At 37.6% G+C, this 24,376-nt stretch overlaps 7 protein-coding genes, 1 long non-coding RNA gene, 2 other non-coding genes and 1 pseudogene across 19 annotated transcripts in view; 9 read left to right on the top strand and 2 right to left on the bottom strand.

Moving 5' to 3' along the window:
• Positions 1-2,323, top strand: part of LOC111442705 (protein FLX-like 1) — a 9,539-nt gene extending 7,216 nt beyond the window's left edge. For 4 of the 5 annotated variants that reach the window (XM_023080188.1, XM_023080184.1, XM_023080187.1 and 1 more), the window contains 3 exons: positions 1,609-1,671; positions 1,767-1,951; positions 2,051-2,323. In XM_023080188.1, coding sequence (XP_022935956.1) covers positions 1,609-1,671; positions 1,767-1,775 — 72 coding nt within the window. In that variant the 3' untranslated portion in view covers positions 1,776-1,951; positions 2,051-2,323. Of the gene's footprint in view, positions 1-1,597; positions 1,672-1,766; positions 1,952-2,050 lie in introns of those variants that run through there. The other variant, XM_023080189.1, reaches the window with a different exon arrangement.
• An 881-nt stretch (positions 2,324-3,204) lies between these two features.
• LOC111442704 (protein Jade-1-like) lies at positions 3,205-5,297 on the top strand. 3 transcript variants are annotated; one of them, XM_023080183.1, is made up of 3 exons: positions 3,205-4,371; positions 5,049-5,091; positions 5,133-5,297. In XM_023080183.1, the coding sequence occupies exons 1-3, from the start codon at positions 3,433-3,435 to the stop codon at positions 5,141-5,143; spliced, it is 993 nt and encodes a 330-aa protein (XP_022935951.1). In that variant the 5' UTR covers positions 3,205-3,432; the 3' UTR covers positions 5,144-5,297. The 3 variants fall into 3 exon arrangements, with proteins under 3 accessions (XP_022935951.1, XP_022935950.1, XP_022935947.1); XM_023080182.1 differs by having other exon boundaries at positions 3,206-4,371; positions 5,049-5,115; positions 5,187-5,297; XM_023080179.1 differs by having other exon boundaries at positions 3,206-4,371; positions 5,049-5,145; positions 5,188-5,297.
• A 314-nt stretch (positions 5,298-5,611) lies between these two features.
• On the top strand, positions 5,612-8,704 carry LOC111442702 (protein SRG1-like). Its single transcript, XM_023080174.1, has 4 exons — positions 5,612-5,958; positions 6,032-6,282; positions 6,363-6,687; positions 8,223-8,704. The coding sequence occupies exons 1-4, from the start codon at positions 5,710-5,712 to the stop codon at positions 8,478-8,480; spliced, it is 1,083 nt and encodes a 360-aa protein (XP_022935942.1). The 5' UTR covers positions 5,612-5,709; the 3' UTR covers positions 8,481-8,704.
• A 404-nt stretch (positions 8,705-9,108) lies between these two features.
• On the top strand, positions 9,109-10,963 carry LOC111442706 (peptide methionine sulfoxide reductase B1, chloroplastic). Its single transcript, XM_023080190.1, has 5 exons — positions 9,109-9,342; positions 9,516-9,627; positions 10,362-10,427; positions 10,513-10,710; positions 10,790-10,963. The coding sequence occupies exons 1-5, from the start codon at positions 9,150-9,152 to the stop codon at positions 10,815-10,817; spliced, it is 597 nt and encodes a 198-aa protein (XP_022935958.1). The 5' UTR covers positions 9,109-9,149; the 3' UTR covers positions 10,818-10,963.
• A 612-nt stretch (positions 10,964-11,575) lies between these two features.
• On the bottom strand, positions 11,576-12,827 carry LOC111442912 (annotated as a pseudogene).
• Positions 12,828-12,918: 91 nt separating this feature from the next.
• On the top strand, positions 12,919-12,991 carry TRNAE-CUC. Its single transcript has one exon. It is a non-coding gene; the product is annotated as a tRNA-Glu (tRNA).
• An 82-nt stretch (positions 12,992-13,073) lies between these two features.
• TRNAE-CUC lies at positions 13,074-13,146 on the top strand. Its single transcript has one exon. It is a non-coding gene; the product is annotated as a tRNA-Glu (tRNA).
• A 1,124-nt stretch (positions 13,147-14,270) lies between these two features.
• Positions 14,271-17,267, top strand: LOC111442703 (receptor-like serine/threonine-protein kinase At1g78530). 4 transcript variants are annotated; one of them, XM_023080175.1, is made up of 6 exons: positions 14,271-14,411; positions 14,819-15,100; positions 15,197-15,535; positions 15,835-16,086; positions 16,156-16,289; positions 16,667-16,987. In XM_023080175.1, exons 2-6 carry the CDS (start codon positions 14,965-14,967, stop codon positions 16,865-16,867), a joined length of 1,062 nt encoding a protein of 353 aa, XP_022935943.1. In that variant the 5' UTR covers positions 14,271-14,411; positions 14,819-14,964; the 3' UTR covers positions 16,868-16,987. The 4 variants fall into 4 exon arrangements, with proteins under 4 accessions (XP_022935943.1, XP_022935944.1, XP_022935945.1 ...); XM_023080176.1 differs by having other exon boundaries at positions 14,302-14,411; positions 14,781-15,100; XM_023080177.1 differs by lacking the exon at positions 14,271-14,411 and adding an exon at positions 17,002-17,267 and having other exon boundaries at positions 14,417-15,100; positions 16,667-16,867.
• On the bottom strand, positions 16,564-18,437 carry LOC111442911 (fatty-acid-binding protein 3, chloroplastic). Its single transcript, XM_023080472.1, has 5 exons — positions 18,418-18,437; positions 18,094-18,320; positions 17,525-17,695; positions 17,215-17,429; positions 16,564-17,143 (listed from the first exon to the last, which is right to left on the bottom strand). The coding sequence occupies exons 1-5, from the start codon at positions 18,435-18,437 to the stop codon at positions 16,985-16,987; spliced, it is 792 nt and encodes a 263-aa protein (XP_022936240.1). The 3' UTR covers positions 16,564-16,984.
• Positions 18,438-20,899: 2,462 nt separating this feature from the next.
• On the top strand, positions 20,900-21,681 carry LOC111443350 (glucan endo-1,3-beta-D-glucosidase-like). Its single transcript, XM_023081132.1, has 4 exons — positions 20,900-21,035; positions 21,122-21,174; positions 21,250-21,484; positions 21,578-21,681. Exons 1-4 carry the CDS (start codon positions 20,984-20,986, stop codon positions 21,601-21,603), a joined length of 366 nt encoding a protein of 121 aa, XP_022936900.1. The 5' UTR covers positions 20,900-20,983; the 3' UTR covers positions 21,604-21,681.
• Positions 21,682-22,590: 909 nt separating this feature from the next.
• LOC111443328 overlaps positions 22,591-24,376 on the top strand; it is a 5,789-nt gene continuing 4,003 nt past the window's right edge. The window contains exon 1 of the long non-coding RNA XR_002710474.1: positions 22,591-23,469. This is a non-coding gene — a long non-coding RNA (uncharacterized LOC111443328). The remainder of the gene's footprint in view (positions 23,470-24,376) is intronic.

Below are 24,376 nucleotides of genomic sequence, written 5' to 3'. Positions count from 1 at the left end.
TTTTTTTTTTTTTTTTTTTTTTTTTTTTTTTTTTTTTTTTTTTTTTTTTTTGTCTCTTCCATGGATGATATGGGAGAGAATATTTCTTTTTTTGGTCTGTATCCTCCAAGTATGAAGTGCAAATTTGGGTTATAGCCCAGTAGTGTACTGCAATCATATCGTCTTGCAGTGGGCTAATTAAGTGAAGCGAGTAGGAACAATAGGGTGTAAATATGGGGATCTCAAGCGTTGCTGGTGGTACAAGAAGTCTTGTCCTCGCATGGTTATAGGACAGGAATTTTTGTTACAGAAACGTAAGTAAGAAAACACGCAGTGTTACTCATCTGCCCTAGAGAATGACAGCAAAGAATTGAGAGAAGCTTGTTTATTGCGTGAAATGGCTGGTCATTGCCAAGACAGTTCAACAATGGAGCCACATGATGAATTTCAGTCAAGTAAGTGTTTTTCTTTTTTCTCTGAAAAAAAAGTGATCACCTATTATTCCAGTCTCTTCCTTTTTCCTTGCCCTTGAGGAATCTTTAGATCTGTTTTCGTTCTCCACATCTGTTGCCTGATGGCACTCTTGCTTTGCCGCGATTGGTAGAACCTCCATGCCCCCTGATTGAGGCTTTTTGTGTTTGTGCATCTTTCACCTTTCCTTCCATCTCCCCATTTGATCGCTTCTGAGACTCTCGGTTTATTAGGGATTTATGTTCAATAGTATCTGATCTGTGTACATCGATGATTTTAAATTTTACTAGACATGAGATTTTTAAGTTATATAGTTAGAACTCTGTTCCTATCCTGAACAACATTGTTGCTAGAATATGTAGAATGGTTTATTGACATGAAAAATTTGTATACTTCATGCGAGTGACCAACTAGTGTTATATTTAGAATTGTTAAAGTTGGAGTATAGTTATATGGTTCTAAGGATAATCTTACGTTTCAGATTATAGAAGCAGCAAGAAGCTGGAAGAAATTTCTTTTGTTTTAGTTAGAAAACATTAAAAATGGTCAAAGCTGCTAGCTTTTTACTTGGCATCCTTTACAATTTTGGGAATTTGTCCTGTGAATTTCGAATGCAGGTTTCTTCATTGTTCTCTCTTTGGGTTGTAAATACAAATTTTCCCAGTTTAGTACTTACAGATATTTGAAGCAGCTTTTGTTGAAAGGATAATGCTTTCTTTATGAATTTATTTCTTTTCGACATTGCGAAGTCTTCTGCAATATTTTGACCCCTGTTATGAATCTTCAACGAAAATGTTGCCTGTAGGTTTGCGTTTATTGGCTCGAAGTACTGATGGGGAGCTTTGTATGGAACTTAACCTGTAGATACCTACGTACTGTTTCATCAATTTCTTAGCTTTTAGGATATTGGAGGATATCCAATTGTGTTCCTCTCACCACTATCCATCTTTTTCCCATGTAGACAATCTTTAGTATCCAAAAAAGAAAACTGGTAGCTTTTAACTTGTTGGAAAAGCAGTCTCAAGAACAGTGTGAATTATCAGCATTCATTTTCTCATCCAAGTATATGATTATGTCGTAGTACTGGTGATTTTATGTTCAATGTTCTTGGAAGCTCTATAATGTCTGTTTCTAATGTTTTCTAACGTAAATTTGCAGGTTTGTGGGCCTTCCGTGATCAGCTTAATTTATGGCTATGAACCGATTTCAGATTGTACTAAGGTGGGTACATCTATTTAAGCTTCACTTCGTCCCGAAACATTCAGTCTGTGCTCTCTGATCTTTTTATACCCAACTTGGTTGATATCTGTGTTTAGGTCGTATGAAAATGTCTGTCGGAGCTGAACTCCAAAATCCTCCATCTGAAGTCAGTTTAGCTCGTGGCTTGAACAATCAACAATTTGTTCCATCTTAGGAAGCTATCAAATACTCTTCCTGGCATAGGTCTTTACCAACTAGCAGTACATCATTCAGTGTGGTTGGCTTTGCACCCTATGCTCTGGTATAAGAAAAATGAACTGTCTATTTGAAGTTGGCGCTTAATTTTTCGTATTGATCACTACATCTTATTTACGATTCGCAAGCATCCATCTATGAACAGGCATGGATCGTGTCGCCGCAGTTCGACAAAACTGGTTTCGCCGAGTTTAATTGCCCCCCCCCCCTGCAGTGAAGTTGGCTGAATAACAGCAGAGCCTGCCTGCACTTGGGGTGCGCCTACAGCCCTCCATCACGCAAATATCAGTGTATGCCACAGCTTAAGATATATTTTGTATGTATTCTACTCTGAATTCTTACTCCAACTTATGAATCAGATGCAAATATCTATTAGGTGACTAATTGTACAACTAATTATAAGATGATGTGGCGTTTTAAGTTTCTATTTGTATATATATATATATATCATCTCTTTTGTAGCAGCCATATATATATATATATATATATATATAGATATCGATAGATGTATGTATGTATGTATGTATGTATGTATGTATGGAATTTTAGATTTTAGATTCAATTGTTTATGTTTAGGTTCATTTAGATATATATATATATATATATATATATGATAGATCAACATGTAGGACTGCCGTCTTTGCTAGTGAATGAATCAGAACGCTAATGGAGTTTTGAACGTTGGAACTCTTGGTCTGAAAAAAAAATCTCTTTTTTTTTTTTTTTTTTTTTTTTTCAATTTTAAACTCTAATACAGTTCGTAACTAAATTAGCCAAATAGAAAACAACAGAAAATTTGTCAATATAACACTCATAGCAATACCAATTTATGAAATTTAACTAAAATGTAAAACCAAATTGAAACATTATAACAAACACAAATACTAAATTGAAACAAAATCCAAATTATAACAACCAAACCTATGAATAAACTATATCTATGAATAAACTATATCTGCAGCAAAGATGTCTATTTAACTTTGAGAGATGATGCAAAGATGTAACCTGAAGAGATGCAAAGATGTTTATTTAACATGGAGAGATGCAAAGATGTCTACTTAAGTCGAAGAAATTTCTTTATTTAAATCGAGAATAAGAGAGAGTAAAGAGATTTTTTTTGGTATGGAGACAAAGACTTTATTATATATATATATATTTTGAAAAAAATGAAAAAGAATTTGAAATGAATAATTCTAAAATAAATATAAAAAAATGGAATAAGAGAAAGCCGACCCGCAATACTTGGAAAAAAGGGCGGGAGTTGGCGCCGTTTTTTCCTTGGAAATTTCAGTTAAAGCAAAATTCAAAATTAAGTAAAAATAAAGAATTGAACAGTTCCCCGCGGGATTGAATCTCCAATCTCTCCCAAATCAAAATTTCACGAATCTTCCACATTTTTCAGTTCGCGGGAACTCTGAATTCGAAAACCCTATTCCTAATTCTTCTACTCAAATCAGATTCCTCCTCAAATTTTCACTCCCATTCATTCATTCATCATCATCTTCTTCTTCTTCTTTGCAGATCCGAATGGATTCCCTCCATGGCTTACCTCCCCTCAAAAGCCTCAGATTCCTTCAAGAACAACAGCAACTGAACCCGCAAAACCAGGATCAATCTCTCCATTCCTCTTCCCTTCCAGCGAAGAAGCGAAAGGAGTCTCGCGATTCATCATTATTCTTTCTTCCAGACGCTGATTCGCCTCACCCAGCCGCCATTTCCGCTTCTTACTGCTTGCCAACCAAGAAGAGAGTGTGGGCGCTTCACCCTGATTTTCCCCCCGAGTCATTGGATCTCAATGTTGAATACAAGCCTCCTCCGGAGGAAGAAGAATCGGTACCGAAAACAGAATCAGTGAGAGAGAAAAATGAAGAGGATGAAGAAAAGGAAATTTCTGATGTTGAAGACGAAGACGATGGGATCCTCTGTGCGATTTGTCAAAGCACAGACGGAGATCCTTCAGATCCAATCGTGTTCTGCGATGGATGCGATTTAATGGTACATTCTTCATGTTATGGCAATCCTCTGGCGAAGAGCGTACCAGAAGGCGATTGGTTCTGTATCCAATGCTTAGCTTCTTCGTCTTCTAACACAGAGAAGAAGGTATCAGAAACTCCATTTTCATGCTGCCTCTGTCCTCTCAAAGGAGGGGCCATGAAGCCGACGAACGATGGCCGATGGGCTCATATTGTCTGTGGGCTCTTTGTTCCTGAGGTGTTCTTCGAGGACCCAGATGGCAGAGAAGGAATCGATTGCTCATTGATTCTGAAGAGGAGATGGGAATCGAAATGTTACATCTGCAAAACTTCTAGCGGTTGTGCTATAGACTGCTCAGAGCCCAAATGCAATTTGGCTTTTCATGTTACTTGTGGGTTGAAGGAGGATCTCTGTATTGAGTACAGAGAAGGAAGAAGATCTGGTGCCATTGTAGCTGGGTTCTGCAGAAACCACACCGACTTGTGGAAGAAGGTAAATTCATTCCCTTTCTCCTTTTATCCAGGAAGGTTTGAATTCTTAGAATGACTGTTCTTCCATAGTTCTTGTCTATGTCTAAGGAGTTTCTACTGTGTTAATTATTTGATTGTTTCTATTACATTTGGTGAATTCTGCAAGCATTTTGTGTTAACAAAAAGAAAAAACCCCAAAAGAGCTCCTGCTAATTGATGGGTAGGCAAGTATGGTTTATGTGAGATTCCACGATCGTTGGAATCATGACTCTCCACAATGGTATAGATATTATCCACTTTGAGTATGCACGAGAGCTTCCTCAAAAGATCCCATACCAATAAAAATGTATTCTTTACTTGTAAACTTACGGTCCTTCTCTAAATTAACCCAACTTTTTCATAATAGAAATCTTTAGGAAAAGTCTGAAAGGGAAATCTCAAATAGGACAATATATACGAGTATTGAGTTTTGTTGGATGAAAGTCCCGCATCGGCTAACTTAGGGAATGATCATGGGTTTACAATCAAAGAATACTATCTCTGTTGGAATAAACACTTTGGGGAGGTTATGCTCAAAGTGGACAATATCATACTACTATGGAGAGTCGTGTTCAACTAACAAACTTGGGCTGTTATAGTTTTATATGAAAGAACGGGTTTGAGTGTCGTTTGAGTATTGTTTATCTCTTATGCTTGCAGCAACAACTGACAGGAAAGTTCAAGATCGTGGCTCGAGATGAAGGTAAACTGTAGTTGCTAGAAAATCTATAGCTCGAGATGAAGGTAAACTGTAGTTGCTAGAAAATCTATAGCTCGAGATGAAGGTAAACTGTAGTAAGGTTGTTCTAGATTTAGAATCAATGTTTAGATATTTATTTCAGTTCATGGCATGGTACTTGCTTGTAATTGTGTTTAATTAAATGATATAATAATAATTAGGCTAAAATACCCTATTTGTCTTGTGAACTTTGTTAGTTCAATTAATGTAAAGTAATAATATGATAATATGATAATCATGAGTTGGTAGAATTTGTCACATATGGTAAGGTTTGGTGGCTAAGACTTTGTTCTTCTAGAAATTTGATTTTTTAAAGTTATGAGAATAATTGGGGTTCACGCTATTATTATTTTTCCATGTTTGTCATTATTGTTAAAATGAAGAGATAGAGTTCGGGGATATGAAAGTCATTTTAGGTCATTTTTTATTTTTTATTTTTTTTTTAAATTTAAAAGTATATAAAAAATAAAAAAATAAAACATAAATTAATTGAAAAGTAAGGCAGCATAACTATGTACTCCATGAATATACTCTGAAGAAACTCGAAAATCAAAATCAAAATCAATCGGACAATCAAAAGTGATGGCGGAGAAGAACAACACATCAAGATTCGGAGGTTCGATTTTGGTACCTTCCGTTCAAGAGTTGGCGAAACAGCCGATCATCGAAGTTCCATCTCGATACATCCGCCCCGATCTCCACTCCTTCCCGATCGTCTCCGCCGCTTCCGAAATCCCCGTTATCGACATGTCGAACTTTCACTCCGACGCTTCAATGCACTCCGAATTGGCTCGGCTTCATTCCGCTTGCAAAAATTGGGGATTCTTTCAGGTTTTCCTCTTCGTTCCTCTGTTTCTCTGTATAATCTTATGATTTTGAATCGGTGTCGTTTGCTGTAATTTAGTTGGTGAACCATGGAGTGAGCGATTCGTTAATCGAGAAAATGAAGGCGGAGACGCAGATGTTCTTCAATCTACCGATTGAAGAGAAGAAGAAAAGGCTATGGCAGAGTGAAGAAGATGCAGAAGGATTTGGACAAGCTTTCGTTGTAAGTGAAGAACAGAAACTGGATTGGTGCGACCTTTTCTTCATCGCTACCGCGCCTCCACATCTCAGGAAACCGCGCTTATTTCAAAACCTCCCTCTCGCTTTCCGGTTCTCTCATTCTCTTGCACTCTCAATTTTCGTTCCATTGCAGAGTATCATTCTTAAATTCCGGATTGATTCGGATGCAGAAACACAATGGAGGAGTACTCGGCAGAGGTGAAGAATCTGGCGATGGCGATTTTCGAGCAATTTGAGAAAGCGTTGGGGATCAAAGAAGGGGAGTTGACGGAGATCTTCAAGGATGGTAGTCAGTCGATGAGAATGAACTATTATCCTCCCTGCCCGGAGCCGGAGAAGGTGATCGGACTGACCCCGCATTCCGACGCCGTCGGCCTCACAATTCTGCTGCAAATCAACGAAATGGAAGGTCTGAAGATTAAGAAGGACGGGAATTGGGTTGCCGTGACGCCTCTCCCCAATGCGTTCATCGTCAACATTGGCGACATCATGGAGGTAATGATTTCACAATTAAATTTACTTTTTATTTATTTTAATTTCTCATCTACCTAATATTATTTATTTTCAATTGATTGAATTGAAAATTAAAAGTTTAAAATAATTTCGTAGTTTATAAATAAAGAAGTATATAAAAAAAAAAAGAAAAAATTGCAAACATGCTAAAACAACAAAGTGACACGTGGCACCATAAGGTTGGGCCACATAGTTGGACTACTCCATCTAGGTTTTGCTCTTCCCAAACTATTAAGATAGGAATATAAATTTGTATGAATTTAGTAGTAAAATCCTGTTAGGGTTGTTTTGAAACAAACTTTAGATGAAAATGAAACTCAATAGTATATTAAAATTAATGTCATAATTTAGGATATTTTTGATAACTTAACAAAATCATAATTAAGAGTCTGAAGGTTAAAATATTATTTTGGTTCTTGTAATTTAAGACTGGCTCGATTTTAGTTGGTGTATTTTTAAATAAATATAAAAACTAAAATCGTACTAATAATATGGCATTTAATAGATTTATTATTTTGGAAAAGAACCGGTTTGGATCTAAGATTAATCAAAAACAAAATTAAAAATTAAGAAATTTATTATACAAATAATTAAAGTTAAAAAATCTAACCACGGAATGGAAGAGGGGAGCAGATTCTCGAACGAGGAAAAGGATCCAATGACTTCGAAAGAATTGAACGAGGAGCTATATGAGGTGAAAATCTCATGTACGGTTCTGTCGAGTAGTAGTAAGGGTGACTTACCTGTCAACTTTTCCACTATCACTCCCAAAAAATCAAACTCTGCCTTACGTAAAGTTGCTAGAGTACGCTTAACCTTGGGATTTGAAATCACTGCTTATATACCTGATATTGGCCATAATTTGCAAGAACATGATGTAGTCTTAGTAAGAGGGGGAAGGGTTAAGGATTTACCCGGTGTGAGATATCACATTGTTCGAGGAACCCTAGATGCTGGTGGAGTAAAGGATCGTCAACAAGGGCGTTCTAGTGTGTTGTAGATTCTTATCCAAGACTTGTATCATTTGATGATGCCATGTGAATCGCTAGAAACATGTGAACTGTATGGCTACCATGTGAATCGTTAGAAACATGTGAACTGATTGGCTGCCATGTGAATCGCTAGAAACATGGAACTGTATGGCTAACCCAATAACGAAAGTTCCGTAAGGGAACTGGAGCAGGCTAACATGAGACAAACAAAAGATCTTCTTTCTAAAGATATTCGATTTGGAACTATTATATGTCCACGGTCCAATATTGAAATAATTTCAGAGGTTTTCCTTGACCTTGTCCGTGTCAACAAACAATTCGAAATGCCTGACTTTTTTAGAACAGGTCCGAGGACTTCGTAGTAAAAACAGGTTGAAGATTCATTAAAGTTCAAAAGATCTATATTAGATACCTAGGAAGTTTATTTTTGTTTTATTTGTTAAAAAGACAAGTTGGAAGGAGTTAGAAATTATGTTCAAATTAAGATATAGATCAACGGAAGTTTGTTGATTTTGGTTTTGGCAGATAATAACAAATGGGGAATACAAAAGCATAGAACACTGCGCCACGGTGAACGCAAAGAGGGAAAGGCTGTCCATAGCGACCTTCAACAACCCAAGGTTGGAGAAAGAAATAAAGGCAATTCCATCCCTCATCACGCCTCACTCCCCTCCATTGTTTACAACTTTGACATACCAACAGTTCGTGAGGCTGCTCTTTTCTCGCAAACTAGACGGGAAGTCTCACCTCGACACCCTGCGCATTCACACTCCACCAACCTAATACCACATTCACTCCACGGTAAGTCTTTTCCCTCACAATCATAACTGTTCATCATCTTCTTCCCACCAAGAGTCTAAGATTCAGTAATAGTATAGTTGAATGTTGAGTGTTTGGATGTTGTTCGAGTTCCTAAACTCCCAGTTGAATGCTAATAATAATGTGTAGTCTTTTCTAATAAGAAATTAACGTAAGGAAGTGAGATTTGAATTACCTTATTGATAGGATATCTCAAGGTAAGAACATTTGTTTGAGATTCGAATCATTCCATAAGTAAGATTGATGCTATCGATCTTGAATGATTCTAATACGAAACATTTGTTTGTATAGATACTTTCAGTTCTCCGACCAATGAAAACTTAAGAACATAATTGATACTCGTTCATATGGAACAATCATAATCATGCAATTCCAAGGGAATAAACGTGGCCAACACATATCCACTTCTGCTAAGACAGGGCTTGTTCTCATCCACCCACTCAAATGCTCCCCAGCTCACAACATCCGTTTCCTCCTTCCCAATCTAACCATCCATATTCCATCGATCATCTCTAAGATTCCATCAAACGGCTAAGATTGCAGAATCAGAAGCATACCCATCCCCCCACGGGCCTCTGCTAGCTGAGTATTTGAACACAAAGTGAAAGCCCAAGTTCATTTTAATTGTCAACGATGGCTTCCAGAAGTTTGAATTTATCGATTCCATCTGGGTTTATCAATTCTTCGAAAACCCAACAAAATTTCAAGTTTGTTTCTTTACCTTCTCCTCTAATTTTCAGAGCACCCAAGTACGAAAAGCTTTCATCGTCTTCTATCCGTGCTATGGGCTCCTCATCCTCTTCACAGCGACCAGATGGTATCCGAGGTTTTTCCTTTTCCTTTCTTTTCATTATCAAATCTTGCTCTAAACTGTATGATAAAATGAATTCAAGTAATGAATATCCATGGCATGGCACGAGAAATTTACAGTAAGGGAGAATTTCTCTTACCAATTTGCTGTATTGAACATTGAAGAAGCTTAGTTGTCTGTTGGTGCAGAGGCTGGCACCGCGGATTACAAATCTCTTAGCGATGATGAATGGAAGAAGCGGCTCACAAGCGAGCAGTTTTATATTACCCGTCAGAAGGGAACTGAGAGAGCTTTTACTGGGTATAATCCAATAAATATCTTCGATATAAAACATGTAAACATGTAAACATGTGAGATCCCACCTCTGTTGGAGAGAACGAAACACTTTTTATAAGAGTGTAAAAACCTTTTCCTAGCATACGCATTTTAAAATCCTTGAAGGGAAGCTCGGAAGTGAAAGCCCAAAAAGGACAATATCTGCTAGCGGTGGGCTTGAGCTATAACAAATGACATCAAAGCCAAGACACCGGGCATTGTGCTAGCAAGGAGGCTGAGTCCTGAAGAGGGTGGACACGAGTCGATGTGCTAGTAAAGATGTTGGGCTCCGAAGGAGGGTAGATTTGGTGGGGTCCCACATCGATGGAAGAAAGAAATGAGTGTCAGCGAAGGAGAATGAATTGTGAGATCCCATTCAGTTGGGAAGGAGAATGAAGCACCCTTTAGAAGAGTGTGAAACCTCTCCCTAGCATATGCATTTTAAAACCTTGAGGGGAAGCCCGAAAGAAAAAGTCCATAGAGAGCAATATTTGCTAGCGGTGGATTTGGGCTGTTACAATGGGGAGGGAACAAAACACCCTATATTAAGGACATGAAAACCTCTCCCTAGCAAACGCATTTTAAAAACTTGAAGGGAAGCCCAAAGAGGACAATATCGGCTAGCAGTGGGCTTAAACTGTTACAAAACGCCATACGAACATTTTGATCTATTTGATGACAATTCTATTCCAATGGTAAACTTTTTCCTTCAATTTCAGAGAGTATTGGAACACCAAAACGCCAGGGACTTACCAGTGCATATGTTGCAACACGCCTCTGTTTGAGTAAATATTTTGGCTCTTTCAACAACTTCTCTAAGCAAATGATTTTTCATAGAACTTCCAGTAACATGTAAAATTCTCTCTTCAGATCATCCACTAAATTTGACAGTGGAACTGGTTGGCCATCGTATTACCAGCCCATTGGTGATAATGTCAAAACCAAGCTAGACCTGTCCATTATTTTCATGCCTCGAGAGGAAGTTCTTTGTGCTGCTTGTGATGCTCATCTGGGCCATGTATTTGATGATGGACCGCCGCCAACTGGGAAGCGTTACTGCATCAATAGGTATGTTGCTGTTACTAGCTCATTCTGCTTGTGTGTCTACTAATTTCTAGAACTGAATTGTGTATGAAACTCTCTGCAGTGCTGCACTGAAATTGAAGCCGAAATAAGCGAAGGTGAAGATATTACTATGCCTGCCTGCAAATTCTGTAACTCATACTCATTACATGTTTGTGCACATAAACTAAGGATTCTTGCTAGATGTATAAGTTTATTGTGCTGAATGGAAATAATTGTACCTTTTAGTGTCGTTGTTTAATGTGATAGATCCCTGTCTTGAGTAATTGTTCCAGATATACTTGAACTAGATAGGACACAAGCTGAGCAAGTGTGTGGACAAATTGGTTCTGAGCTGAATAGAATAGGACCCTTCATAGCTCCTTCCCTTGTGCTTATTTCCTTGAGAAATAGGCTATTGCTGGGACTCTCATTTGTCTATTGTCAATTGAATCAAAGAGATCCTGATCGAAATAGAGCATGGAGAGAGATCTAGAATCCATTAGAGGGCATCACTCTATCCTCTAGTTCTTCGTTGTAATAGTTCAAGCACACTGCTAGTAGATATTGTCTGCTTTGGCCCATTACGTATTGCCATCAGCCTCATGATTTTATAACGTGTCTACGAAGGAGAGGTTTCTACACCCTTAGAAGGAATGTTTTGTTCCCCTCTCCAACCGATGTGGGATTTCACAATCCACCTCCCTTGGGCGCCCAACGTCCTCGTTGGTACACCGCTCGGTGTTTGGCTCTGATACAATTTGTAATAGTCCAAGTTCACTTCTAGAAGATATTGTCTGCTTTGGCCCATTACGTGTCACCGTCAGCCTCACGGTTTTAAAACACGTCTACTAGGGAGAGATTTCCACACCCTTATGAGGAATGCTTCGTTTCTCTTTCCAACCGATGTGAGATCTCACATTCCATGGATAGTAAGTTCGTTCTAACCCATTCAAAAACAACTTCATGAAGTTGTAAGTCGAGTCATTTTACTTTGCAATGCCCAGACCACGGAGATGAAAGCTGAGTTTCACCCTATAAGAGACAGAGAAGTTTAAACTGGTAGATAGGATAGGACTAGCAAGAATTTAAACATGGAAATTATAAGATCGTCCCTGAAAACATTATGAAATCATAAACTCATCAATGAAGGAATTAACTTGGAGGCTTCTGATAGACTGTCCTTGCAAACAAAACTAGACCATATAGCCACATTCATGCCATTTCCTCTTACTAAACTGTTTAAAACTGTCCCAAAAGCTCCATATTGCATTCCTGGCACAACCTGCTAATGAGCTTGTTTATGCTTTCAGAACGAAGCACATAACCCTTGAAGATCATCTCATTGAGCACTAATTAAAGTAGAATAAATTGCCGAGTCTAATTTTACCTTGTTAGTCACCATCTCCTCCTTTAGTTTGAAAACCAAATTCAATTATCCAACCCCACATAATCCTTTGATCAAAGTAGCAGCATATATTGACGCATTAGGTGAAATCTATATACATTCACCATATCCCCTCTTTAATCTCAAAGCCCATAAATCAAGTCCCAAAAGTAATAACATTCGGGTTTAAACCTCTCTGTCGCATTTCATCGAACACATCCCACGCAGCATCCAAATCCCCACATAAACAAGCAGCATGAATCAAAATGTTAAATGTACAAGAATTAGGGGAGCCATAGTTACCAATGCCCACAAAAAACGTCCACCATTTTCTCAAACTCCCGGCATTTCAACAATGCATCCAACAACGAATTTGCAGATATCACCGTCCGCTTGCATCCAAAGGATGGAATTTTATCGAACACTTGGAAGGCACGGTCAGCATGGCGGGCTCGGCCGAAGAACAAAAAATGATCTCGTGAGGAACAAAACAAGTCTCTTGCTTGAACTGGTGGAGGATTTCTTCCATTTGATCGAACATTTCGGCACGCCCGAGCTAGGAGATGATGAGATTATAGGAAAGTAAAGAGCTAGAAATGGGCTTGTGGGTCCTTCATACGTTGCCCAATTATGTGCCTCGATTAATCGTTCATCGAATGAAAACGAAGAGAATTCGAGTAAAAATGGCGGAAAGGGATCGTGAATCGTTAAGAGGGCGCGAAAGGCACAGAGCCATTGCTGAATCCAAATGAGACCACACAAGGGTAGCTCGAAGCTTGTGTTCAACTTATGTGATAATATTTTATTAAATAATAACACTCAACAAATCCGTTGTAGTCTAGTTGGTCAGGATATTCGGCTCTCACCCGAAAGACCCGGGTTCAAGTCCCGGCAACGGAAATGTTTTTGTTCTTTTTTTTTTTTTTTGTTTTTATGAAACATTATTTTTTATTAAAATTTAGCTTCATTTGAATTTCAAAAATCCGTTGTAGTCTAGTTGGTTAGGATATTCGGCTCTCACCCGAAAGACCCGGGTTCAAGTCCCGGCAACGGAAACTTTATTTCATTTTTTTGCCTTTTTCTTTTATTTATTTATTTATATTGAGAAGCCAAAACATGTGATGTGAATAAATATTAATGGCTTTCCATTTTCTGAGCTGTATTTACTTCCTAATTTCAGGATTAATATGTTTGGTTTGTGAGTTTCCCAACTCCTAGGAAACCCAAAGGACAGATGGTACAGAATCCATGGATGACAGCACACCCTTCATATGATAATGCATGCTTTCCCAATTCCTTTTTCATCCTTCTCTTTTGGCTCTCTACTTTTTCTACCATCTCATCAATGCTTGCCTTCTCCAACTTTTCTGGATATCTTTAACATTTTGTTATGGTTTTGATGTGACCCTTAACGGGTTATAAAAATAAATAAAGTCTTAGAAGAAACGAGTTCAGCTTATAGTAGCCGCTCCCCTAAGATCTCGATTAGAGAAGAAAACAAAACATTCGTTGTAAATGTGTGGAAACCTTTTACTAAAACACTAAAACTCGGAGGGAAAGTCTAAAAGACAATATTTGCTAGTAGTGGGCGTGGAAGAAAAATGTACTCTTGTCTCAAAGCTTTCCTGTATACCGACAGAGTAGGTAGGGTTCCCCTGCAACTATTTTCAGCCGACAAAAATGTTGACTTTTCCTACATAAGTCTGAGAAAAGGCCATGTGTTTACAAGGTTTGGAGCCAAAAGATTCAAAATAAGAGGCTGTGGGTATCAACAGTAAGATCCCGACCACATGAAGCTTGAAGTATTGATAATGAAATGGTATAGTTTGAGTATGTACAAGAAAAAAATGACAGGACAAACCAACTACTTACTTTGCTTCTTTGTCCCATCATGATAAGGGCAGGATCTTAGCAGATCAACATAAAAGCTATCCATTTCAACTTGATTTGAGTACTCTTTGCGTAAGTGAAATGCCTAAGTTTGAGAAGATTATCAGTATCTGTTTCTTGGGCCTTTCTCTAGACACGAGTCGAACTGTGATTGGTGGTGAGCCCCTTTTCTTTTAGCAGACTCCTGCATTGAAAATGGAGGCATGTCAATCAGAAAAAAGTACAGACAAACACAAACCCACATGAGAAGATAATAATAAAGCCTTTGTTTTTGTCAAATGAGCCAATCATGATAAGAAGCTTTCCTTCTCTTCCTTTCCCATTATTAGTCTCTCAAGAAAAAGCTGTTATGTTCTTGCTAAGTTGCTTCCTCTCTCTTGGTTTTCTTCTGGTTTTCATTCCTGTTCATGTCACAGCTGATGAAGATCGGGTAAGTTTATACAGAACTTTGTTGAAATCTTGAATTCTTGATTGCTGTCTGTAGCTGGACCTGTCTGTTTTGCTTCTTTTTGTGTAAGCTCCATTCTTGAAGGTTCCTATTTGTCGGGAAAAGAAACGTAGTTTGTTCTCTCGAAGAGCGATTCAACCACCAAGAGCTTGGATCTTGGGGTTGTAAATTTCACCTCTGTATATTCGAGTCAGTAGTCTGGATTCTGGAGTGTTTCGTAACAGCTCAAACCACCGCTAGCAGATATTGGCTTCTTTGGATTTTCTCTCAAGGTTTTTAAAACGTGTCTGTTAGGGAGAGATTTCTACACCCTTATAACAAATGCTTTGTTTTCCTCCCGAACTGATGTAGGATCTGACAAGGATTGAGTTTTCTTTTGGTATCTACAGTTGTAGCAGAGAACAACCTTCAGCTAACATGTTGAGAGACAGCCAAATTGCTTGTCTCATGTCCAGTTAAATGGAGGAAATCTCACAAGTTCGAGACTGTCTTCCATGTAAACTGTTCTGAACACTTTCATCGTCTGTAGAATCAAATGGATAGAGGCCAGGCTATAGCACTCTATGCCACGATCAGTTGTGTCGCTTTCATCGTGTCGAAGATCTTCATAGCATTGCTTCTTTACAAGCGCTGGAAAAGAAGACACATGATTTATGAAGATGGGATGTCAGGTATGATAATTTCCAAACTTAAGAGAACATGTTGAGTTAGTCGAGTTAATCACCGGTGTCGAGAGTAACGTGTGCAATGCCGATGTATATACATAGGTGGGAAGATGGTCATGTTCAAGTCTCCAGCAACAAAGTCCCTGGAATCAGATGCGTTCCTGAAGAAAACACTAAAACTAAACAACAGGGACATCATTGGCTCTGGAGGCCATGGGACTGTTTACAAACTTGCACTAAGTGACTCCTTGACATTTGCTGTGAAAAGACTGAACAGAGGAAGTGCTGAAAGAGATCAAGGATTCGAGAGAGAATTGGAAGCGATGGGAGACATAAAGCATCGGAATATCGTCACGCTTCACGGATACTACACTGCTCCTCACTATAATCTCCTTATATATGAGCTAATGCCTAATGGAAGTTTGTATGAATATCTACATGGTACGTGTATATATCAGAGCCTTCTATAACAGCCCAAGCCAACCGCTAGCAGATATTGTCCTCTTTGGGCTTTGCCTTTCGGGCTTCCCTTCAAGGTTTTTAAAACGCGTTTATAGGATACACATCGATTGAAGAGGATAACAAGACATTCCTTATAAGAGTGTGGAAACCTCTCCATAGCAGGCGCATTTTAAAAACCCCGAGAGTAAGCAAAAAAGGAAAAGCCCAAACAGGACAATATCTATTAACGATAGGCTATGATAGCACATTATTCTGTCCTAAATTTGATGATATTGCAGGAAGATCAAAGGAGAAGGTTTTGGATTGGCCATCACGGTATAAAATAGCAGTAGGTGCAGCGAGAGGCATATCGTACCTTCATCACGACTGCATCCCGCACATCATACATAGAGATATTAAGTCGAGCAACATATTGTTGGATCAAAACATGGATGCTCAAGTGTCCGACTTTGGATTGGCAACTCTGATGGAACCCAACAAGACTCATGTATCGACTATTGTGGCAGGCACATTTGGGTACTTGGCTCCAGGTAGAATTTAATAAGCCATTCTACTTCACTGCTCCCTTGACATCGATATTACTAACTTCATTTTGGCAGAATACTTCGATACGGGGCGAGCAACGACAAAAGGAGATGTCTACAGCTTTGGTGTAGTACTACTCGAGCTCTTAACAGGGAAAAAACCGACTGATGAAGCATTTATGGAAGAGGGAACTAAACTTGTGACATGGGTAAGTGAATCTTGAACCATTTTTAGTAGCCTAAGAAAGACATAGTCTTTGGGTCGGTTGGAGAGAGGAACGAAACATTCTTTATAAGGGTGTGGAAACCTCTTTCTAGTAGACGCGTTTTAAAACCGTGAAGCGGACGGCGATACATAACAGGCCAAAGCAGACAATACTTGCTAGCGGTGGGCTTGGGCTGTTACATATAGAATCGAGTAATCCGTTTCCCAGTGCCATTCATTTCTAAAAATGGCCATCTTTCTAGAGGCAATAGATTGAGTACTCAAATGCTAAAAATTGGACATATTATTCATAAAAAAGAACAGACAGCTGAACAATAAGCTATTCCTTGTCTGACTTTCATAATGTCATCTAAATGTCAGGTGAAAACAGTTGTTCAGGAGAAAAGGGAAGAATATGTACTTGACAGAAGTTTGAGCTGTTTTCCGGTTGACGAGGTTAATGTCGTATTTAGCATAGCATTGAAGTGTCTTGAACCAGAACCTGCTCGGCGACCGACAATGGCAGAGGTCGTCAAAGTGCTTGAGCAGCTAAAGTCAAGTAGCATTGTAACAGATTCTTGAGTAGGTTCCTTCTCTAAAATGTATTCTACACTTATTGTGATCTCGCATTTGTAATTCGTTTGGTGGTACCTTATCCAAATGTTCATTCAAACTAATAAGAACAAGACAATCCTGGTCCTATTTCAAAACTGCAGACAATCCAGCTGCAACAGAAGCCTTCAAAGTAGGAGAAACAGGATTGTCCCCGAAAAAAACATCGAAAAGAGCTGAAGTCACATTGTTTGATTCGATTGTAGCTTCTATTCCTGTCGGTGGGCCGTCAACTGAGATGCTAACCTGCAATTCACCATTAATAAAAGGAAAAGAAAAGAAAAGACAATGTAAGACAGTTAAAAGTTTAAACATACAAGCATCTTTGGAGGTTCCAACCAAGTCAAGAATATGAAGGTTCCTTTCTTAAGAGACCGCCCCTCGAAGATGCTACGAAAGGTAGATAATGCAGATTCATCGACCGGTGTTGGTGCTTTGATTCTTGGAGAAATGGCGTCGTCCAAGGCGTCCCAGAATGTTTTGCCATCGACATCTCGGACGAGAACAATCTGTAAAGATTTTTCTGAAGGAGCTGCCATTGAAAGACAATAAACTTGTAGTAACATAAATAATCCACAACTTCTATAATCATATAGTTACGTATAATTTATATGTAATGGTTATTACACTGAAAAATTATATTGAACAAGGAAGAATCCTCCTGAATTGCAGCAGCCGATCGACCCCTCCAAGCGTTTAATTCGTTTGAGATGGATGAATTGATGTATAGTCCTGCAGCATAGACCTTAACACCAATGATTGCAAAAACTTTCTCTCTGAAACCTGAAATATTTGCAGCTAATGAAGATCAGAGTGAAGAATATAGTTTAGTTAAAAGTATCAATATTTTGGATGTATAAAATTCATAGTAAGCTGTGAGATCCCACATTCATCTCACCTCGGTTGGAGAGGGGAACGAAGCATTTCTTATAAGAGTGTAGAAACTTTTTCCTAACAGAAACATTTTAGAACTGTGAGGCTGACAACGATACGTAATGAGTCAAAGCAGACAATACCTGCTAGCGATGGACTTGGGCTGTTACAAATGGTATTAGAGCCAGACATCAGGCGGTGTGCAGCGAGGACGCTGGGACTCTATGGGGGGTGGATTGTGAGATCCCACATTGTTTGGAGAGGGGAACAAAATTTTTCTTTTAAGGGATACAAATGGTATTTAAGAAATTTTTCTTTTAAGAAATTGGAACAAGATCTGAAGCTCTTGTTGAAAGAGGAAGTAGATTGAGTTGGGGGTTTTCTGGGGAGGCAAACTCTAGCATTGGAACTCCATTTCCCAGTGGGAATGGCTGGTGGGAGGCGTAATGGAGTGGCATTTACAGCCATTGTAGAGATTTCTTCTTCAGCTCTTTGGAAGCTCTGAGTGGGATTGGATAAGAGAGGAGATTCATGTAGTTCGGATGCCCACCTGTCATCTTGTCCCAAAAGCTACGCTTTTGATTCGGATTTTTTGTCCTATTCCCGACAGGTTCTTCTTGTTATTTTTACCTAATCCATTTGGATACTTTCTTATTTCATGTCTCATTGTTAGAATGAAAATCTTCCTTTTTCGTTTATAAATCAAGTTTATTGAGAATTGGTAACAAAATTAAACTCGTGACACCCGCACATATCATATTTCTTCAATGTAACGACTTGTGCTCAAGATTTAAATCTAACATTTTTCTATATCCTACGACATAATCACATTATTTATTCCTCAATTTTTAAGAGCGAGAGTTATCTCTATAAACGGCATGTTTTATTCTCACTCACATGTCTTCTAAGAAAAAAATTACTATGTCACTCAATATAAAATTACTCTAAATCATTTCAATATGTTTTGTCTTCACTCACATACATTTCAAGAAAATTATTCTAGGAGGTAACCAACATAGAAGTGCTCTACGTCCTTCCATCATTCTTTATCCTCAATTATCACTCGCATGTCTTCCAAGAAAATTATTAGAAAATATAGAATTACTCAAAATTCTTTTCTATTTGGTTCTCATTCACATGCATCTAAAAAAAATTATTAGGAAGTCACCAACGTAGAATTGTGCAGAAAAATGTACCTTATCGTTGGTATAGATGATAGTTTTCATTTTCTTCCAGCTTTTTAAGTCACCAATCTATTCAAGATTGCTTTGATTCGGAATGTGATTCTTATATATTCATGTATTCTTCCCTTCCTCCGGTATTACAACCTGATAGCAGCAGAACAGAGCAAGATTAACGGCGAAAGCGGCCGCTCTCTCCTTTTTTGTTGTTATTCCTCTCGTTCCTTTCAGGTGCGTTTTCTCGATCTATTTAAATTCCGCCATATTTTCGAATAATCACTGAATCTCAATAATTTCTGCTTCTGATTCCTTTTTCTGGAAGAGATTTTCTGGCGGTAAATGGACAGAAAAAATCGAAATAATCAAATTAGGTTTAGGAAACAATAAATTTCTCAAAACAGAGTCGGAATCGTTCTTATTCTGTGCGACAAATTTGCAGAAAACGTGGTGCGTTCCGAAGCCGCCGTCGGATCAAGCGGCGCTGTACGACAATAAGAATTACGCCTGTGGGCGGCGGGTAGACTGCGGAGTAGCGCAAAAAGGAACCCCCTGCTTTGATCCTCATAATTTGTTCAACCATGAAAATTATTATTATTTAACTATTTTTTTAATAAACTAAAATAACATTTTATTTAACTCTTTAAATTTCTAAATAATTAACCATGCGACTATTAAATAATTACCATTCAAATTTAAAATAATAAACATGCATCATTGATTTCTTCATTTACTATTATTATTGTTAAATTATTTTATAATTAATATTTTAAATTCCTTTTCAAGGTTTTTGAAAGCTTGGGATATGTTAATTTATCGTTTTTAGCATATTATTGTTGTATTTATTAATTTAAATATGCATAATTACAGATTTATTTTATCTTTAATTATCAATAAATAATCATGCTACCGTCTTTATTCTTTGAGATCTGTTTTTATTAGTGAAGAGAAAATAGCCGAAAGTGATGGAAAACAAAAAAAACATCCAAAATAGAAAATAATAATAATAAATAAATAAAACCACCGAAATTTATAAGTTTTCAAATTATAAATTATTATATTTTAAGGATATGACACACAGTAAAGTAAATAAGGAAATAGGTGCATCTTCCTTTTCGGTTATTTAGCCCTAGGAACTTCAAGGTTTAACGTGCTGTGTTTATAGTGTTTAGATCAATTCTATGCTCGGAGACGTTCTTGATTTTTTTTTTATGATGCATGTGAGTGAGGAAATGACTCGTATTGATTTGTGGAGATAGTTTCAGTTGTTGGATGAAAATCACACGTCTGCTAATTTAGGAATGATTATGGGTTTATAATCCAACCATTTATCTCCATTGGTATAAGGCATTTTTGGGAAGCCCAAAGCAAAGACTTATGCTCAAAGTGGACAATATCAATAACATTGTTGAAAGTTGTGTTCATCTAACATGGTATCGGAGTCATGTCAATAGAATCTTCAAATGTCGAAAAAAGAACTCCAAAAGAAAAAGGAGTCGAGCCTCGATTATGGGGCGGCGTACTTTGTTCGAGGGGAGGTGTTGGTGTTGGATGAAAGTTCCACGTCCCGTAATTTAGGGAATGATCATGGGTTTATAATCAAATAATACTATCTTCATTGGTATGAGACATTTTGGCCACTTATGCTCAAAGTGGACAATATCATACTATTGTGGAGAGTCGTGTTCATCTAGCATAAGTTTTTATACGTAATGTGACTGCACAAGATGTCATTAGATGTTGTATTTAAATTCTAAATCGGAATCAATCTTATTTATTAATTAAAAAAAAGTTCAAAAGTTATTGTAATTTTTTAAATTGCTTATGAAAATAGATAACTAAGGCTTAATTTAAAAAAAAAAAATTAGAAAAAAAAAATTCAACATTAATAGTGGATTTGGAGCGGTTCGAATGGTCACGCAATCCACCCTCCTGCTATAAAATCCTTCTCCATCATCGTCTTCTTCAGTCATCCATCGTCTTTCTCCGATTCCTTCAATACTCCACCTGATCGCAGCAGAACAGAGCACGACTAATGGCGAAAGCGGCCGCTCTCTCCTTCTTGTTTCTCCTCTCGTTCATTTCAGGTGCGTTTTCTCGATCTATTCGGATTCCGCCAAGTTTTCGAACAGTCACTGAATCTGAATAATTTCTGCTTCCGATTCTCCTTCAGGAGGAGATTTTCTTGCGGTAAATGGACTGGTGAACGCGACGTTACCAAATCAGGTTAACTTACGGAAACAATAAATTTCTGAAAACTGAGTTGAAATTGATCTGATATTTTGTGCGATGAATTTGCAGAAGACGTGGTGCCTCCCGAAGCCATCGTCGGATCAAGCGACGCTGTTAGGGAATATCAATTTCGCTTGTTCGAAGGTAGATTGCAAAATAATACAAGAAGGAGGCTCCTGCTTTGATCCTGATACTCTGTTCAACCATGCCTCTGTAGCTATGAGTCTGTACTACAATGCGGAAGGAGACGATCAGTGGAACTGTGATTTCAGAGGCTCTGGTGTGATTGTCATCACTAATCCAAGTTAGTCCAATTCTAACACCAAATCGATTTTACTTTTATTTGTTTTTTTGTTCATCATTTTGATTTGTGGTTTCAATTTCAATTTCGGTGCAGGTTATGGAAACTGCATTTACCCTTGAATCAGTATACAATATATGAAAACTTGGATCTTATATTTATTGATGTTGTGATGTATATGGAAAGAGATGGATGTTGAACTTTTCAAAAAATTAATAAATAAGATTTTTATCTACTCTGTTCATGTGTGTGTTTGAATTGGAATTTAAACATCCCATCCAAATTCCAAATGGATCGGGTGATAACTACTCTCCTACCAAAAATGTTGTTTCAAATCTTGATACATTTTAGGAGAGTTTTGCACTTCCATTAAAATCTGGTTTTCAGCTCTTCTTAACGCGTGTAATTGCTCTTGGCATAACAATATGATGATTTGGAGAAACCCTCAATTAGTTAGGTCGTTAATTGGACTAGGAGAAACCTTGCTGAGAATCAATGATCCAGTCTCGTGGTGTGAGTTGGACCATGAGTTTGGCCTACTGTGCCTTAATTCCTCTTGATCAAATTTGTTTGGCCAATTGTGCCTTAATTCCTCTCGATCAAATTTCGTCTGTACTCATAATTCTCTTGATATCATAGTTACGAAGTATATGATAAAACTTCGACCATCGTAATAAAAAATGATAAATGATGATTTATTTACTTAGTTATGTTCGGATTAGCTATAATCGATGATATTTTAATTGTATGTAAACATATGGTTCAATTATATATATCATACAATTAGATTTTTTTCTTGTGAATATAAAAAATTCTTAAACATTTATTGTAAATCTTTCATTTTTGTTTAAAATTTTAATTATATCATTTGTCTATAAAAAAAATTTAAAATTAAAAGTTTATAATTCAATTAAACACAAAATTTAATTTTATATGTAATATATGAATTAGTATGTTATAAATTTATTTAAAAGTTCACAAAGTAAGAAATTAAAAGGCAACTAAATAAATTTAAAAATTGAGGAATTAAACGAAAAAAAAAGAGTATGAAGGGTAAAAGAGTCATTTATGCTGAAGTAGTCGCCTATTTAACCCGAGCGAATCTAGGTTTTAACTCATTGCCATAGAGAGAACAGAGCATCTTGTTAAAAAAATGGTGCTATTGTTCCGTTGCGGGCATAGAACAAATCGATTCCGTTCTCTCGTATTTTCGATCTGTAAGTTTGATTCTTCGTCAAGCAGCTTGCAGTTTCGAGGGGGAAGGATTATCTACATTCGTTTTGTTTTTGCTGTTCTTAATCTTGTCTTTGAAGGCCGATCCAATGGGTTCTCAGACGTGAAATTCGAATACTCGAGAACTCAATTTCACCCGGCCGAGATTTGCTTTGGGGTACCCTCAAGGTTTTGCATGTTCTAAGTCATGCTCTAATTCAGGGAACTACCCTAAATTTCTTCTCTTCAAACATATGCATGCGTTCTTTCTTTCTTTTCTTCCCATTTAGTATGAGATTTATCTTGGTAGATACATTCTGCAGCCTGTTCTTTAGTAGATAGGTAGAGTTTAAATGAAATAGAAATAGATTTTAAATACATGAAAAAGGTAAATATACAGCAGCCGTCGGCCGTAGTCTGGCCGGCGACTGGAAGGAGAGGCGTGGAGGACTTGCCAAATTGCACCATCTTCGCTGGATTTTTGGGGAATTTGTGAGCTTGGATGTGTTAACGGCAGATGAGAGAGCGAGCTCGGGATTCTTAGTGAAGAACGACGCCGGAATCTGAGAAAGCAAAGCCATGCTCAATAGCTAGTGTTCAAACGAATAATGTTATAACAATTATACTGTGATTCATAAAGTTATGAAAATGATCTCATGGGCCTCCTTTTTTTCAAGGAACTAAGTATATTGACGATTGATGCCTTTGGAAGGGAGATTCCCTTAAAACAACTGCAGAATTTCAGCGAATCTGGAATTTGGGACTCCACAACCAAGGTAATCGGATCTCATCTCATCTATCTAATCACATGTTGTTTCCAAGAATTATATCTTTTCTTGAATTTCTGTATATTGAGTATTACAATGGGTGGATATATGTAGTCTCAGAATCCCATTTAGAACATTTGTTTTGCTGTGTTGTATGTCACTATGATTGAAGTTAACATGACTCTGCTGCAGAGCAACCATTGCAGATGAACTGTTTGAGAAAATGTCAATTAGAAACAAAACCAGTTTTCAAAAGCTGTGGTTCATAATTTTGACTATTACAAACAGTAATTAATAATCTCAAAGCCATTTATTTAGGAAGCGGTGAGCAATGAAAAGGGTACTTAGTTGAAAGGAAAGTATCGAAGGATTTTGAAAGTATACATAGGGATAGCAGTGAACTTCCCTAGCTTCTGATAATGTGCGAACTCTACAGTTTGTGTAGTATGATATGAGCTCCATGTTGAGGATGGACTGTTATACCTGCAATGGGAGCATGAGTATATGATGGAGAAAGCTCAAATGAGAAGCGTTGTAGGATAATTGATAGCGCCATTTTTGCTTCAATCATGGCAAAGTTTAGTCCTATGCATATTCGAGGACCCAAACCAAATGGGATAAAAGCATTTGGATTTTTTGTAGCTTTAGAAACTCCCTTAGAAAATCTTTCTGGTTTAAATTCGCCAGCATCTTCACCCCATAACTCAGGATCACGATGGAGAAGAGTAATTGGTAAGCCCAAAAACACTCCGGCTGGTATAGTCAAATTTCCAAGTTTTGTTTCTTTTTTAACACGTCGACCAAGCATACTCGCTGGTGAGTATAACCTGAGAACCTCGTTCAAGATCATAGTTACCTGAACCATTGAAAAACTCACATGTCATGTGTTAGCTAATACAAAACTTTTTATGTGAGA

This window comes from Cucurbita moschata, unplaced genomic scaffold (genome assembly GCF_002738365.1).
Source record: "Cucurbita moschata cultivar Rifu unplaced genomic scaffold, Cmos_1.0 Cmo_Scf00005, whole genome shotgun sequence".
NCBI lineage: Eukaryota > Viridiplantae > Streptophyta > Magnoliopsida > Cucurbitales > Cucurbitaceae > Cucurbita > Cucurbita moschata.
This window is presented reverse-complemented; position numbering and strand designations above follow the sequence as displayed.

Bases quoted from the DNA above. Each gene is read 5' to 3' on its own strand.
- LOC111442706 (XM_023080190.1), top strand. From the start codon at position 9,150: ATGGCTTCCAGAAGTTTGAATTTATCGATTCCATCTGGGTTTATCAAT. The intron at 9,343-9,515 runs GTTTTTCCTTTT...CTGTTGGTGCAG, and splicing joins GCGACCAGATGGTATCCGAG to AGGCTGGCACCGCGGATTAC. The intron at 10,711-10,789 runs GTATGTTGCTGT...AACTCTCTGCAG, and splicing joins AAGCGTTACTGCATCAATAG to TGCTGCACTGAAATTGAAGC.
- LOC111442911 (XM_023080472.1), bottom strand. From the start codon at position 18,437: ATGAGACATGAAATAAGAAA. The intron at 18,321-18,417 runs GTATCCAAATGG...ACAAGATGACAG, and splicing joins ATGAGACATGAAATAAGAAA to GTGGGCATCCGAACTACATG. The intron at 17,144-17,214 runs GTATGTTTAAAC...GGTGAATTGCAG, and splicing joins TGGAACCTCCAAAGATGCTT to GTTAGCATCTCAGTTGACGG.
- LOC111442703 (XM_023080177.1), top strand. From the start codon at position 14,965: ATGGATAGAGGCCAGGCTATAGCACTCTATGCCACGATCAGTTGTGTC. The intron at 15,101-15,196 runs GTATGATAATTT...GTATATACATAG, and splicing joins TTATGAAGATGGGATGTCAG to GTGGGAAGATGGTCATGTTC. The intron at 15,536-15,834 runs GTACGTGTATAT...ATGATATTGCAG, and splicing joins TTTGTATGAATATCTACATG to GAAGATCAAAGGAGAAGGTT.
- LOC111442702 (XM_023080174.1), top strand. From the start codon at position 5,710: ATGGCGGAGAAGAACAACACATCAAGATTCGGAGGTTCGATTTTGGTA. The intron at 5,959-6,031 runs GTTTTCCTCTTC...GCTGTAATTTAG, and splicing joins AAAATTGGGGATTCTTTCAG to TTGGTGAACCATGGAGTGAG. The intron at 6,688-8,222 runs GTAATGATTTCA...TGGTTTTGGCAG, and splicing joins ACATTGGCGACATCATGGAG to ATAATAACAAATGGGGAATA.
- LOC111442704 (XM_023080183.1), top strand. From the start codon at position 3,433: ATGGATTCCCTCCATGGCTTACCTCCCCTCAAAAGCCTCAGATTCCTT. The intron at 4,372-5,048 runs GTAAATTCATTC...TTATGCTTGCAG, and splicing joins ACACCGACTTGTGGAAGAAG to CAACAACTGACAGGAAAGTT.
- LOC111443350 (XM_023081132.1), top strand. From the start codon at position 20,984: ATGGCGAAAGCGGCCGCTCTCTCCTTCTTGTTTCTCCTCTCGTTCATT. The intron at 21,175-21,249 runs GTTAACTTACGG...ATGAATTTGCAG, and splicing joins ACGCGACGTTACCAAATCAG to AAGACGTGGTGCCTCCCGAA. The intron at 21,485-21,577 runs GTTAGTCCAATT...ATTTCGGTGCAG, and splicing joins GATTGTCATCACTAATCCAA to GTTATGGAAACTGCATTTAC.